We start from the raw sequence: 14,761 nt of genomic DNA on the forward strand, positions 1-14,761 counted from the left end.
CAAAGTTAAATTAATCAGTGAAAAATAATGACTAATTGGCTCACTGTTCGTAAACTGCATTTAATAATATTAATTAGTTAATCCTTTAATAAATTAATTATATTAGAGCTAATAAATAAACTTCGAATTTTTGTCCGGCTTTACATTGGTGAGCTAAGTAATAAAGCAGTCTGCCAACATTAAATAAAAGCGGTAATTTCGAAGCTCACATTAGTTGCGAAGAATCCAATAATAAAATTGTTCTAGAATCAATTCGCCAATTCCAGTCCAATAATTCTGTTATTATCTATCATCCTTGCAATGTCTCACAGAATTTCAGTCTTACAAAAAAATAGTCTCAACCATTAAATTCTTGCCATTTTATCAGCCATGTGATCCACCCTTAATATTTCCCATCTAGCCAGTGAACGTCGAACACGCGATGTAACATTCTGTTCGTAACTATAGCAGGAGAAGCGCATTTAGGATTGGAAGGTTTCTGAGAAGAGAGTCGTGATTATCGACGTAATTACAACTACGAGTTTATCCATTTAGTTCCGTAGAATTAAAGTTGAATGCGAGGATAATTGAAAAGTGAATTAAACATCAATTTGCCAAGTGTCAGGCAAACGAGGAGGTAAGAACCTCAAAAGTCAGCATCGTTTCCATCGAAAAAGACTACGATGCTGGACTATTCGACTGCTGCGATAAGTTTATGAAGAGAACAAGATAAATTACATAACGCTATTATTATGTCCATCGTTTGTGAATTAATCTTGGATACTATGCCGCGCTGCCTTCAATGTCAAATCTCTGGAAAAATCCAGGAATCCTTGAACAACCCTGAATTAGAGGTTATGAATTCAAGAGGACGGGACCTTCACTCGGATGAGGTTCGAGCAGGCTGATTAGTTGAAAGGTGACAGGTAAATTATTGTTTTTCTTTCATGAAATAAGATCGATTAGATATCCCACAATTTTTATAATTTTTCTACAATCCATTTCACTTTAGGTAGAGTCCTTGTAGTCACATGCTATGGTGTTTTGATCCGAATAGATACGGAATATTTATAACAATATTTGCCTTCATTCATTTTATCAATTTATTTAGTAACTGTGGGTGCTTGGGCGTCATTCATACTTCACGCATACCATTGTTAGGCTTTGTATTACGTTCGTTTACGTCTACTCGTGCAATATTGCGACAGTGTTTCCTGCTCCTTGTAGATGGCGCCTGTTAAAAGATAAGGAATTATATAGGTGGATAATATTATTTCTTATGAATGTAATAATACGCGTATTATATCAATCGCCATTCACTGTAATTATCATGAACCGTATAAAATGCTACAAGTCGACTAACACACTTATCTTATTACATCAGTCTTCCTGAGAAATTATGTATACGGGTTAACTAGTCGTTAACCTGTTCTAAAGCTTAGCCACATAGTGTAGTTAGTGTCGGATTTCGAATGTGTGTAATGTCTAGCTCAGTCCACTCATTTGCCTGCTGTCAATTTTTCAAAACGTCATGCGGATTTGCAAATAGGACAGTGAAAGGAATACTCGAAGAACATTGGAGTCTGAATTTGATACCCACCACGTGGTTAACTCAAGGGCATAATTTTAACAAGACGTCTGTATTAAAGCTCATTAAAAAAGAGGGTAAAAATTGAATCGTACATTAATTAGACCCTCTTATGTGGATAAGACAGCTACGTTTAAAACAACATAATTTTATTTATTTCCACTCTTGATGAATGAAGAGTACGTTTATTTTTCTTTATAACATATTTTTTTGCTGAGTCAATGAACTGCTTTCGTTCATTTACTAAGATCCTTCTAAGCCCAGGGCATAAAGTATTCAATTGATTGTCTAAAATTTTCTTAAAGTTGAAGATTCACGAGAAAAAAATCATGCTGGTTGTTGATGGCTAGTAGTAATGAGGAGTAATGAATTTTTGTAATAAAAATTATTTTTAATACAAATGAATTCAATATCAACGGAAGCAGCATGACGCAACGCGTATAGATAAAAATTTATATAGTAGGAAAAAGAATGCAAATGATATCTCTACGTAATTGTACCTAGTTTAATTCTTTATGATTACAATTAAATCTGCATGACACTGCTGACCATTCGTTTGTTGTAATCTTTGATCTTTGAAATCTGTTTTACCTACTGACGATAACTTCATTTTTCTGTAACTCTTGATAATCACCACGTGCGGCTTATGGACACTAATTAATGGCAATGCTTTCGTGTTATTGGCAATTCTACTTGAAAAACTATTCAAGATTCTGCGAAGTATTGCGTCAGGTGTATATTGTATACATACACAAATAACGCAGGGACGGCGCATCTATTTTTATCCTCAGTTCCCCCGTGAATAGGATTAAGCGATTCAAAACGTTAGACACTTTCGAAATCAAATAAATAACATAAAGAATCCTTAATGGCCCCAATTAAGTAAAGGAACGTCGAAAATATGTCGTCGGAACGATACTGATTAATATTTATCAACTATCAACGAAAAAACAAAATATACAACATCATTAAATTCCAATAAACTGTAATAGTCACGTCTGACGATAAATCCTAAAGAATAAATTTTTAAAGAAACATTTTTTTAATTCCATTTTTTTTCTTTTTTCTACCATTATCAAATCTTTTAAATTGCACAGTTCTCAGATATTCACACTTCACCTCTTTTTACGAATGTCACGCGCACTTTTTGTTCTATATATAGAAACTGTCTCCGTATTATCAAGTATACAAAAAGAATTGCGAATAGATATGGCTGTTATAAGCTACATGTAGATATTAAATAGAACCGTCATTGCCAATCATGACGCATCATTATAAATGTCCACTATACGAAAGTAGGGTTTCGAATTTCAATTATTTTAAGCTTCCTTAAAATTAAGTAAACCATGTACACATGCATATATATTTACGTATGAATGTTCTCAGAAAACTTTTGACGATAAGCCATGTAGCTTTTATTTATCTGTCGCGGTGTGAGATCTATATGCACACGTAAGCAAATCACACACAGCCGGCTTTACAAGATAGTAAAGTTGCCCGTTGGCGTTTCTTTACGTGGGATTTCAGTTGGACGCCGGCCGGCATTGTGTAAGGAAGGAGGATACGCGCGCTCCGTATTTTTTTTACCTCGTGCGACATTTTGACATCAAAGGATTGTTTGCCCACGACAAGAAATTCGATACCAGGGTAAGATTGAGATTAGAACGGTCAATTTAAATTAATATAACAATTGCATATTTGCATCCAATCGATCACGAGTGACGTATCAAATATCGATTAATTTACGTAACGCTATACCGATCGGAGGTAATCATTCACTCGTAATGTTTGGACGCTTAGTTATATATATATTTTTTAATTCTTTAGTTCCCTCCTTGACAAGAAAAATAGAAAAATAATACTTAGCGATCTTAATCTTTTTATTTTTCCTTAAACGTTCAATTTTCCTAATTTATAACTCCACATCTTCAGTCATGATTCCAGGTACGTCATTTGAGTTTCACAGTGAATTTTTATTACCGTAGCCGAACAGAGAATGACGTATATTGTATTATGTAAAATCATGCTGACTGTACGAGTATTGCATTATTTCAATATTGCGCGAACAACAATAGACCTAATGTAAAACTAAATTTTCTAGGTAACGATTAACCTTTCGAATACCGACAATTTTTCATGAAAAATGAAAAATATATATATATATATATATATATAAGGATTTAAAGGTACAAAAATATTGAAGAGTAAAAACAAGATATTTTTACTAGCACAGGATGTGATATTATCGAAGGATAATAATCGTGCGTCATAAATTCTGCGACGTTAAATTTCTTTGGAGTCTGTGAAATTTCCTTGAATTCTGTTTCCCGCTAAATGCTCCATTTGACTGGGCAAGAAGGAAGTTGCCTTGACTACGTTAGTCATAGAGACACTTGAGAAATTCTACCGAGGATTAATAAAGCAAGCTCGTTCATTCAAATTTCTCAACAAAATAATCCGGAATCTCGAGCAAAGCAAATAATCCAGACGGAAACCTCTGGTAAAGTAATTCTTTACAATCTAGAATACACAATTATATATCAAAGTGATCTTTGGACACTCCGAGTATCTTGTGCCACGAAGAGTCATTATTGAATAAATTTTTTTTCCTAGCGCAATAGCAAAAAACAGCTACACATTATACAAGCATTGAAATTACTATACAATGGTCTCATTTATCTCTTACAGGTAGATATTGACAATAGAATCTATCGATCTTTCTTCATAATACACTTTGCAATTCATCATCCATTCTATCCTAACACTACGTTTGGTCGTACCTGGTAGCAATACGTAGAGCAATAGGTACTAGGTATTAATATCAGTAGCAGTAATAGTACAAGGGGGACTTGTTACCATGGTAACCATAAGCGACAAACAATTGGCCTGTAAAAATGGCGGATAAGATATCGCTCTATGTGTATAGGCTCTATATATATGTATGGTAACTAAAATAACAACAAAAGAAGAATCATCCATCACAAGCGTCGACATAAGGCTCACCGTTGTACAATATGTAGGATCGATACATCGAACCAGCCATGACCTAGCTGACCCAGGATGGTCCTTGAGTAACGACGTAGATTGAGGATTGACAAGCAGCGAGCACGTGGTCACCTTACAATTCCCATGCGTATATATTACGGATATTTAAGAAAATAATAATAACAATCACGACATCGTCCCTTTGCTGAAGTCTAATTGAATTCACGTAGAATTATTTATGATGGATGAATTATTCATTGTGCCCATCGGATACAGTCGCGTGAATGAAACGTGCGCGCCAAATAGTGCATAAAATATGTTTCAGGTCGTGTTTCCTTCTCTGATCACATTTTTTCCCCCCTCCTTTCAGTCTCTATATACCGAAGGCTAAACAGCTTAAAGGTCAGTGTTACGTTTGCTCGAGATAGACGTAACTTCACGTGTAATTATAATCGCTGGGACATTGATCGTCGCACGAGTGTATTTTATCTTAGGACGATTAAAGTAGATGAGGGATCATTTTTTATTAATCTTATCAGCCGGCATTGATAAGGATGTAATTACTTCTTTGACTAACCGGATTTGCTGAAAGTCCGATCACTCTTGAGTAACATGAAATTATTGGGCAGTCAAGTTTCATATTTTTTGGACGGATAAGCATCGCCTGTCTAGTCGTTATTTTTGCGCAATGTGACGTTATTAATTTTTCTTACTGCGCAATCGTTCACACGACGAATAGGCTTGCAAATCGCGCTGACTGATAATATTACGATCTTTTATGACCTTGACGTGCTTTATTACCTTTTTTTTTTTTAATAACTTCTTAACCACAACCGGGAATCAACGTCTACCAGATGTTCAGTTATCTGCGGCTAGAGAGAAAAGAGAGTTGTGCACGTTCAAAAGACGTGCAAGGTTCGCTGGGTTTTGGTCTTAAAGTGATTTGTTAGGTGACAGTTTGGGTTCGCGCGATCACCGATTAAACGCCGGGTTAAATGATTGAGTAAAACATTTGTTTCGTGTGAATTGGTCTTCCATAGTGGATGATGTCAATGATCGGTGTAGTATTATATACGTATGTGCCATTTGTTTTACATATTGGGAATATTAATGTAGATTTTCAAATAGCGCTTGTCGATAATATGATACCGTGGATAGCTTGACGTGCTTTAATAATTTTTAATTATTTTTTTTTAAATATTCACTATGCTTGAATTAGTCCTTAATGGGTGATAGTAATGATTATATTAGATTCTGTGGGCCTAAGCATGAAATAGGCTAGACTTATAATATTGACCTGATTTTGACGCTCCGTCGATTCCAAGTTCACTACTTTTATTATTGTATAATATTTTGTTCGTGTTATAAAGAAATAATAATTTCTTATGTGAAGTTTATGGACTCGCCTTGATACGGATCAAGTAAAAACAGAGGGAATTGGTTGCACGTTATTTCTACGGTATTGATAAAATCTGTGAAACGTACCGCTTACCTTATCAGACGTATATACTTTTTATTAACGTCAATGTTAATCAATTTCATTGTCCAATAGAATCTTGGTAGAGTATCCCCACTTTTTTCCTTTCTTTTACCCTTAACGTTAAATACGGGATTGCTGTGTGCCAGTTGATTCTTGTAGAAGCAAGAGTTTACAACTCTTTCTTATCTTTGTACAATTCAGTCACGGCAGTCAATGAGATATCTGTCTAATATCAAATAACATTGTTCCAGAAGGAAAAAGTGTTGGGAGAATCAGAATACTGTGAATTCCTGAAAATGATTCAAGATAACGATTGTGGGACTAGAGAGATGGATGAGATCTATAAGGAAGTTGTCATTGTGGGTAAGTAAATGATGATTGAGGGTAAAATAAGAGTATGATAATTTGGTGATTTTTTAATTGAGAGTGCATTTTTTTTAGGAAATGGACCAAGTGGTATTTGTCTGTCTTATATGCTTGCTGGGAATTGGCCGTATTATACAGGAGAACCACATCCTGGTGATGAGATGCTCACCGCCAGGTTACATTTCAGTACCAGAGCGGCTTCTACGGATAATATCTTAGAGAATGATGGTGGTGATGGTGGTACTCTTGGTAGATCTTGTAAAAGGGATAAGATTGGTCTGGCTCATAGTACCAGATGTGGCTTAGAATGTCTATCTTCCGGTTTGGAAGGTAGATCTGGTGGGAGACCTCTTGCTCTTCTTATGGATCAACTTCAGCATCCGTGTGTAGACGCTGGACTTGATCTTCCATCTTTACTAACTTGGAAATCTGTTGAAGACCATCCTGAGCACAAGATTATTGATCATGTTGTTCTGGGCAAGGGACCTCCTGGTGGTGCTTGGCAGGTAGTTAAATAGTTATTTAAAATAGAATCAGGAATAAGTGGTATGATATTATTGAGATTTTGATAACAGTTTAAATGTTTCATATAAAATAATTTAAAATTTATCATTGTACTTGATTATTGGATAATTTATGGCAGTAAAGTGAGTTATCACTTGATTAGGAATGGAAGTATTTTTATTGTACCAAGTTATTTTTCGCTGGTGAATTATTTATGATGTGATAAAAAGCAATCAAATTTTTTAATTAATCATACCTTTCACGAGTCAGTTAGTGATAATACATTGTTTCTATTAATACTGTTACAGTCTATGGATCCAAACGTATTAACCATAAGTTTGAGTCGATGGATGTCTCTACCAGGATTAGATTTGAGAAAATGGGAGCAACTTATCGAGTCTGAACAAACAGACAAATGTCACTCTCAGGAAAAAGCCAGTTGTAAAGCAGCCAGTAGAGTGTCTGTAGGAACAGTAGCAGCTTATTACAAAGATTATGTTCTCAGACAGGGTCTTCAAAAATACTTTAGAAGGTTGGTACAGTGAATTATCATATCATTTACAAGAATGGATATCTTAAATTGTTTATTTTCCGATTTGCAATCTCGTAAGAATAATTATTTCTTTATTCGCAGTGGTACAACAGTCACGTCTGCAAAGCCTGTTTCCACAGAAAATGAAGGTGAAACCGAATGGATAGTAGAAGGTTTTGAAAATGAGACTGGAAAAAAATTCCGGTATCGATGTCGAAGGTTAGTCCTCGCTACAGGAACTACCGATTCATCTAATCGACTTGGTATACCTGGCGAGGAATCCGAGACTTCCTGGGTAACACACGATTTGAATGATCTTGAAAGCAGGCTGGACCTATTAGCCAGTAAATATAACTTTTGTTTTAATCATCAATAAGTTCTTCGAGAAAGACACCTATTGTATTATAAAACTGTAAAATATTTTATTTAACCCGTAGAGGAGTTTTCGGTCGATCCTGTGCTAGTCGTCGGTGCTGGTCTGAGTGCTGCTGATGCCGTCATAGCAGCTCGTTTCCGTGGAATTCCAGTGCTACACGCATTTCGCGATTCTTCTGGAGATTCTTGGAGAAAGGATAATGACGAGGATGCTGGTATAAAACTAGGCGGCAGTGGTTACGATAGACTACAATGGCTGCCTGCCTCCATTTATCCAGAGTATCATAAAGTTTACGAGATGATGGCCGATGGAGGTACCAATTATCCTCTGTACAAGGCGTTACCTGGATATAACCTTGTCGAACTGGGTAACAGTTCAAATAAAACGGTTACACTTTGCGCTCCAAATGGACGGCTGGAGACGTATTGTGTATCAGTTGCAGCTATACTCATAGGTAAAATATAAATTGATATCAATCTATTAAAATCTCAATCACACAATCCACTGTTAGATTAAAGAAATTCTTCAATTTTTTATTCTAGGATCAAAACCTGATCTGTCTTACCTTGAAAATGGGGGTCTCGGATTGGGCAAGAATCCTATAAAACCAGTAGACAGCAGATCAAATCCTATTGAAATAGACAATTATACTTACGAAGTGACTCAGGCACCTGGTAAAAATCTTTACGCCATGGGTCCTCTAGTCGGTGACAATTTTGTGAGGTTCGTTCTGGGTGGAGCTTTTGGTATTCTGACTCACATTCTTCACACCAGTAATACATGAAAATCGACAGTCGTATGAATGACACTCTTTAATCATACGATTAGTTTGCTCAAGTCATGCACGCGCAGCGAGATCTGAGCTTTGAACAATTTACTTTTAAAAGAATTCTACCATAGGTCGATTTCCTGCGCATTTGTAAATATATTTAAAATTATTTTTGTATTACTTTTTAACGAGAATGATTTTGTAGTTATTAGTACAATAACAAGCTCGCCATAATTCCCTGTGACGTATCCGAATATCTTGAAGTTGAGAAACGAGCGTTTCAATGAAACCGATGGCAATTTATTATACGAAAATAATAATTTGAGGAAATTATTCTGTATAACGTATTACAGATCATAAATCAATATGCTATGATTCTACTTTGATATTTTAATACGAAACGATCTCGTTTCTTCGCTTTGAGTTTGTTTAGAGAACAGAATTGTAAGCAACATTTACTAGGCTACATTTTAGAGGAGCTTCCTACCTCAAGCCCTGGATGGCAATGTCGAGAAAAATAAACATATTTATTATATACAGACATATATTATATACAAACACTCATATCTATATCGATATATCCGTTCGATTCATATTAATTATTTAGATAGCGTTGTATGCCTCTGAATTTTATTTGATTAGGAATATATTACACTTTCACGACGTTATCTTTCAAAAAAGCTGGATAATCTCAATGGAATTTATCATTCTCAATGAACTACATTTATTGATTTCGTTATACGTATTAATTTATAGGATTCTATTGTCTATATTTTTTCTATACCGATATTATCGACCGCTCAGTCATTGTAATAATACAAATCATAATAATACAGAGCGTTAATTACTGCTTCATTGGATTAACGTTGTTCATTTGTTTTAAAGTACTCGAGAACACTGTATTGTCATTGCCGTATGAATCGAACAGAATTGTTGAGCCTGGCACTAATGTTGTTAAAGAATACGTGGACCTGCAGAATGAATAATTAAAGAAATTATCAATCATGAATTGATCAACCGCGAAGCGTAACGCTTAATCATTCAATTATTTTAAGCATCCCGTATTTTCGATTTAGAGATTAATATAAATTCATAAAGCGACACAAATGTATCTTATGAAAAGTACCTATCCATAGCGTTACGTTTTTCTTTTTGATTTTAATTTTTTTTTTTCATGGATACTTCAACGTTGTAGCTCTAGCAGAGCTTAGTGAATGAATTGGAATTGCGACGGTTTCCCTTGAATAATTATTTCATGACATAAGGGAATGATATGATGCGATAACTGCAAGTACTTAGTCTGTGATAAGAAGTGCGATATATTGAAATATTCGCAGTGACGTTACAATGTACGAAACTTAATTGTTGAGCACTTAAGGAAATTAAACAGCCGATTATTAAAATACCTAGAATGTGAGTAGCCTCAACCATATGTACATTCTCGAATTTAGTTTATTGTTATATTACATTATACTGATTGACTATGTTTTTATTCGGTATATTACGTAGGGTCTAGGTCAAATGGTGTTAATGCGTATATCATTGTCACTCATGGTCAAATTTTTTTATATCTGTTTGATTGACATTTTATGCACCTATGTCTTATATTGTCACAATCACATATTTTTCAGTTACTACGGAATTTATTATCATATTACATATTTTATTTTTCCATGTATTCTGGGTTCGTGGACTACTCCTGAAACTATAATAGTAGTCGCAAACGTATTAATGAAGTAGTACTTAGGGTTTGATTAACGGCTTTTATTCATAAAGGAGTGTCTCGTAGAGTTTGGCGACTTAATAAAAGAGGGACAGAAATAGTATGTTATAACAATAAATAACCACATTTTGTTATCATGATAGTAATTGTCCAATGTCATTCACTAAAATATATATAACAGACATTCATTACATATTTTACACTTGCAACAAAGTACATTATTCATTTAATTATACACAATCATGGAACGTATTGGTATTCCTTTTCTTGATATTAATCTTTACATTACAGTTACAAATTCAAAAAATAATTATTAGGGTATTTTCTTGTAAGAAAGCCTAATTACACAGTTTGTGTCATTAGGGATTTGCCATCTTTTCCCTACAGTGTTTTATTACATGTATCAAGCACATTTCACTGAGAAAACTGTATACTGGTAACAAAGACAATTTAAAAAACAATTGAAATAAAAAAAGTATTTTTACAACCTCGCGAACGCTTTTTTCGAAATCATAAAGGTTCTTACTGATTTAACTTATATAATTTACATAGAAGAGGCAAACATTATTTTATCGATTAGTGATCAAAATCATAGAAAAAAAATTACTTTGTGATTCATTAAGCAATATGCCGTAACCGTTATGATGTATTTATACATTGTATAGAATGATTTGAAAGAGACAATGAATAAGTTAACATTACTATCTATTAGGTTTTAAATAAAATAAAAAGGAAGCTTAGTAGAATAATAGAAGCTGCGAGGACCATTATACAGTATAGTTTGCGATTAGCTTTTTGATAGGAGTCAGCCTTTTTTAATTGTTTGTAACCTTCATACACCTGTACTTGTGTTTGCTCAATATTATAGTCAATTCTATCCAGAATGGTACCTTGATCTTGCACCATATTTGCAAGGTCCTGTGCATAATAAGAACAAGAGCTTGCTTGTGTTTACTTGGAAGTTATTATTGCACTTTATTATAGTAAGATGGAGACATACCTTGAATATATGATTGAGATCCGATATGCTTTGAACTATGTGTCCAACTTCCTTTTCTCTCTCTTCGGCTAATCGCATCCTCTGTTCAGGATCATCTATTTGTAACAACACAGATTCCTGTTGCCGTGGACCCTGTTGCCAATAATCTGAACTATTTTCTTCGTAGGATGGTTCTGACAACCATGAATCTGTTGTAACATTTCTTAACAGGGTTTCATCCTCTGTAAAGTACTGTCTATTTCGTTCTTCTCTAGAATTTATCTCTGTTTCAAAGGATTTAAAAATTAATTAAGAATTCACAATTAAATGGAGCAGAATAATCAACTGTTCATACGTTGCAAATAATTAGCCTGGGAGGTTCGATAACGAAGTCCCAAGTCTTGTAGCGCAGAAGACAAAGCCAAAACTGCACTGTTAGCTAATTGACGCTCTGCTGGCCGTGTTTCATGTCTTGCTGCTGCTTTAACAATTTGTACTTGCTGATATCCACTTGAAAATGCTCTACCAATTTCTCTAGTAAGTTGTTCCATTTGTCTTTCCTCCTAAAAGTAGTAGACATACTGTTGATTCTATTGATCATCATTATAAACTGCAATACGATTGTTCTTACTTGTGATGTATCATCGAGTGTAGGTCTAGTGAGCTGCTTTGCATGCAGTTCAGACAAATTATCTATTTTGATACGTAGACGACTTAGAATATACTGAGTCTCCTCAAGTGCATCTGTCCATGCAGGAGGTGTTCCATCGTTTGTATTTGTACCTTTAAGCTCAACACTGTCAGGTCTAGAGCTATCAGGTCCTACCAAGGCCATTCTATCAGATAGGTTCTGTAGCAGAGAATTGATAATAATGATTTTTAAAATAACGGATTAAAATCAAACACGTATAATGGATTAGGTATATTAGATATGTAAAGGAGTACCTGCTCAGCATAGATGTGTTTGCTTTGCAGAGCATTGTTTCGCATAAGAATGAACGGTTCTGTAAGATTTCGCGTTGCCATTTTTTCGGCTTTACAATTCGACTCTTCCAGTAGGATCTTCAGATTATAGACTCATTTTGGATTGAATATTATTGCAAGATTGTCCTACCCTCGGCAGTTCATCTGTCATCATCTGTCATCCTCAAACAGCTGATGCCAGCTGATCGAAGTGAACGTAAAAATTCCACTAGAATTTACCTATATGGTGCCATAGTAGTATCATCAAAGATGAGTAGGGAGATGCACAACGCTACGGTTTTAGGCGATACCAAAAACATAGCGCTAAATCGTAGCGGCGATTCCAGGAGTAGGATTTTGTGATCATTGCCTCCGTGGATAATGTATATCCCGTCATAGCCAAGCTAAACGAGAATACGAACGTATAGCTTAGAGGACAGAGATTTTCCGCTACTCACCGCTGGTTCCTAAAGCAACCCTTAAAACGAGACCGCGAACAATAGAACTCCTCAAGAACTATTGGAAAAGCCTATTGTTGAAACATTTTTAAGACATTTTTAAGAAAGTGCAGTGCCAACTTGATACCCGTGTAGCACCTCAATTTTTACTAAATATTATTGGATCTTGATTTACTTTCAAAATTTATTCAAAATATAAAATTGAAGTTAAATCAAAATCTCGCAGAATATATGGAGTAGATAAAAACAGAATTGAAATTGTAGATTATCGAAAATAAGTACGTTAAAATTGAAATATTAATAAATTAGGTGTTTGGAACATTAAAATAAATAATGAAATGATTAAAGTAAAATATTTACACTTAGAGATCGGAAATTCTGACCACGTATATTTAGATGTACTGGACGTTGCCCAAAAATGTATGCGCGCAAATTCGTCGCGCAGGAATCGGCGAGATGGAGCAAGCGGAGAGTAGAGGGAGCGCTCGAGGCAGTGCCCGAACTCTGAGCGCTTATTCATCCTTGAGCCGGTCTCCTATACTGGTCTCTTGGAATTACCTCTCTTATCCATTTCCAACTTCTATTTCTATATTTATTTGTTTTGTACTTCCTTATTTCCTTATATTTGATTCTTTACTTTCTGAATTACTTCTTCCTTTATTTCTTCTGTACTTTTATACCCCCAGTCCTTACTTTTTTACTTTTTAACTTCTTAAATTTTATCTTCCTTTATAACTTCTCGTTTTTATATTTATTTCTTCTTTACTTCTTTATTTCTTTATCTTTCATTCTTCACTTTCTCATTTTTCTCTTTCCTCATTTCTTCTCCACTTTTATAACTTTATTCCTTACTTTCCTACTTCTTCACTTCTTCATTTCTATATTAATTTCTTTCTTATTCTCTTATTCTTACTTCTTCATTTCTATATCCATTCACATCCTTCTTCTTCTTCTTTATTTATTTCTTCATTACTTTCTTATTTCTTTATATTTCATTCTTTACTTTCTGATTTATCTCTTTCCTTTTTTCTTCTCTACTTTTACTACCATCTCTGTTTCTCACTCTTTCTTTATAACAATCTTCATCTTTTTCCCTTCAACATCTTCCCTGTCTGCTGCCAACAAACGTTTCTACTTAATTTTTGAATTTCCTATTCCTTTCTATGTCTCCATGCGTCTCTCCTCCTAATATATCCTTAAAAACTAAGTTTTTAAAATGTCTTTTGGAAAAATAAAAGTTTGAAGTGGTAGCGCATGTAACATACCACACGTATATTATATTGCATTGATATATTTTAATGTATCTCTAATGGTATTGTTATTGCTAATCTTGTGTAAACCATATATGTATATCTGTACTTCGTATACTGTATCATTATTGCATTTTTCGAATAAATTATCTTGTAACACTTATACACTTTTTGAATCTCCTATTCCTTCCTATACCTCCGTCACTCTCCTCCTAGTATATTCTTAAAAACTAAGTTTTTAAAATGTCTTTTGGAAAAATAAAAGTTTGAAGTGGTAGCGCATGTAACATACCACACGTATATTATATTGCATTGATATATTTTAATGTATCTCTAATGGTATTGTTATTGCTAATCTTGTGTAAACCATATATGTATATCTGTACTTCGTATACTGTATCATTATTGCATTTTTCGAATAAATTATCTTGTAACACTTATACACTTTTTGAATCTCCTATTCCTTCCTATACCTCCGTCACTCTCCTCCTAGTATATTCTTAAAAACTAAGTTTTTAAAATGTCTTTTGGAAAAAGAAAAGTTTAAAGTTGTAGCGCATGTAACATACCACGCGTATATTATATTGCAGTGATATATGTAATATATCTTTAATGGTACTGTTATTACAAATCTTTCGCGGGCTGTATGTGTATGTCTGTATGCATGTCTGCACTTTGTATACTATATACGTTATATGTCTGTATGTATGTCTACACTTTGTATACTGTATCATTATTACGTTTGTCGAATAAATTATCTTTAAACACTTATACACGTTGATATTCTTTTGCCCTATGCGAATATCCCA

At 34.3% G+C, this 14,761-nt stretch overlaps 2 protein-coding genes and 1 long non-coding RNA gene across 3 annotated transcripts; 1 reads left to right on the forward strand and 2 right to left on the reverse strand.

The window, feature by feature from the left end:
* The first annotated feature begins 404 nt into the window (after positions 1-404).
* On the forward strand, positions 405-9,984 carry LOC107270737 (oxidative stress-induced growth inhibitor 2). Its single transcript, XM_015746025.2, has 8 exons — positions 405-905; positions 3,095-3,214; positions 6,284-6,395; positions 6,474-6,904; positions 7,211-7,434; positions 7,537-7,778; positions 7,872-8,264; positions 8,353-9,984. Exons 3-8 carry the CDS (start codon positions 6,329-6,331, stop codon positions 8,592-8,594), a joined length of 1,599 nt encoding a protein of 532 aa, XP_015601511.1. The 5' UTR covers positions 405-905; positions 3,095-3,214; positions 6,284-6,328; the 3' UTR covers positions 8,595-9,984.
* Positions 942-5,577, reverse strand: LOC112494807. The gene is made up of 2 exons (XR_003060654.1): positions 4,571-5,577; positions 942-1,213 (listed from the first exon to the last, which is right to left on the reverse strand). It is a non-coding gene; the product is annotated as an uncharacterized LOC112494807 (long non-coding RNA).
* Positions 9,985-10,328: 344 nt separating the features above from the next.
* LOC107270738 (syntaxin-16) lies at positions 10,329-12,846 on the reverse strand. The gene is made up of 5 exons (XM_015746033.2): positions 12,227-12,846; positions 11,913-12,131; positions 11,637-11,844; positions 11,303-11,565; positions 10,329-11,220 (listed from the first exon to the last, which is right to left on the reverse strand). Exons 1-5 carry the CDS (start codon positions 12,305-12,307, stop codon positions 11,011-11,013), a joined length of 981 nt encoding a protein of 326 aa, XP_015601519.1. The 5' UTR covers positions 12,308-12,846; the 3' UTR covers positions 10,329-11,010.
* Between the last annotated feature and the right edge of the window lie 1,915 nt (positions 12,847-14,761).

This window comes from Cephus cinctus, unplaced genomic scaffold (assembly GCF_000341935.2).
Source record: "Cephus cinctus unplaced genomic scaffold, Ccin1 Ccin1_scaffold0814, whole genome shotgun sequence".
NCBI lineage: Eukaryota > Metazoa > Arthropoda > Insecta > Hymenoptera > Cephidae > Cephus > Cephus cinctus.

Coding starts and splice junctions, on each gene's coding strand:
- LOC107270737 (XM_015746025.2), top strand. CDS start 6,329: ATGATTCAAGATAACGATTGTGGGACTAGAGAGATGGATGAGATCTAT. Junction 6,905..7,210: donor CTCCTGGTGGTGCTTGGCAG/GTAGTTAAATAG, acceptor ATACTGTTACAG/TCTATGGATCCAAACGTATT. Junction 8,265..8,352: donor AGTTGCAGCTATACTCATAG/GTAAAATATAAA, acceptor TTTTTATTCTAG/GATCAAAACCTGATCTGTCT.
- LOC107270738 (XM_015746033.2), bottom strand. CDS start 12,307: ATGGCAACGCGAAATCTTACAGAACCGTTCATTCTTATGCGAAACAAT. Junction 12,132..12,226: donor AACACATCTATGCTGAGCAG/GTACTCCTTTAC, acceptor TCTCTGCTACAG/AACCTATCTGATAGAATGGC. Junction 11,566..11,636: donor CCAGGCTAATTATTTGCAAC/GTATGAACAGTT, acceptor CCTTTGAAACAG/AGATAAATTCTAGAGAAGAA.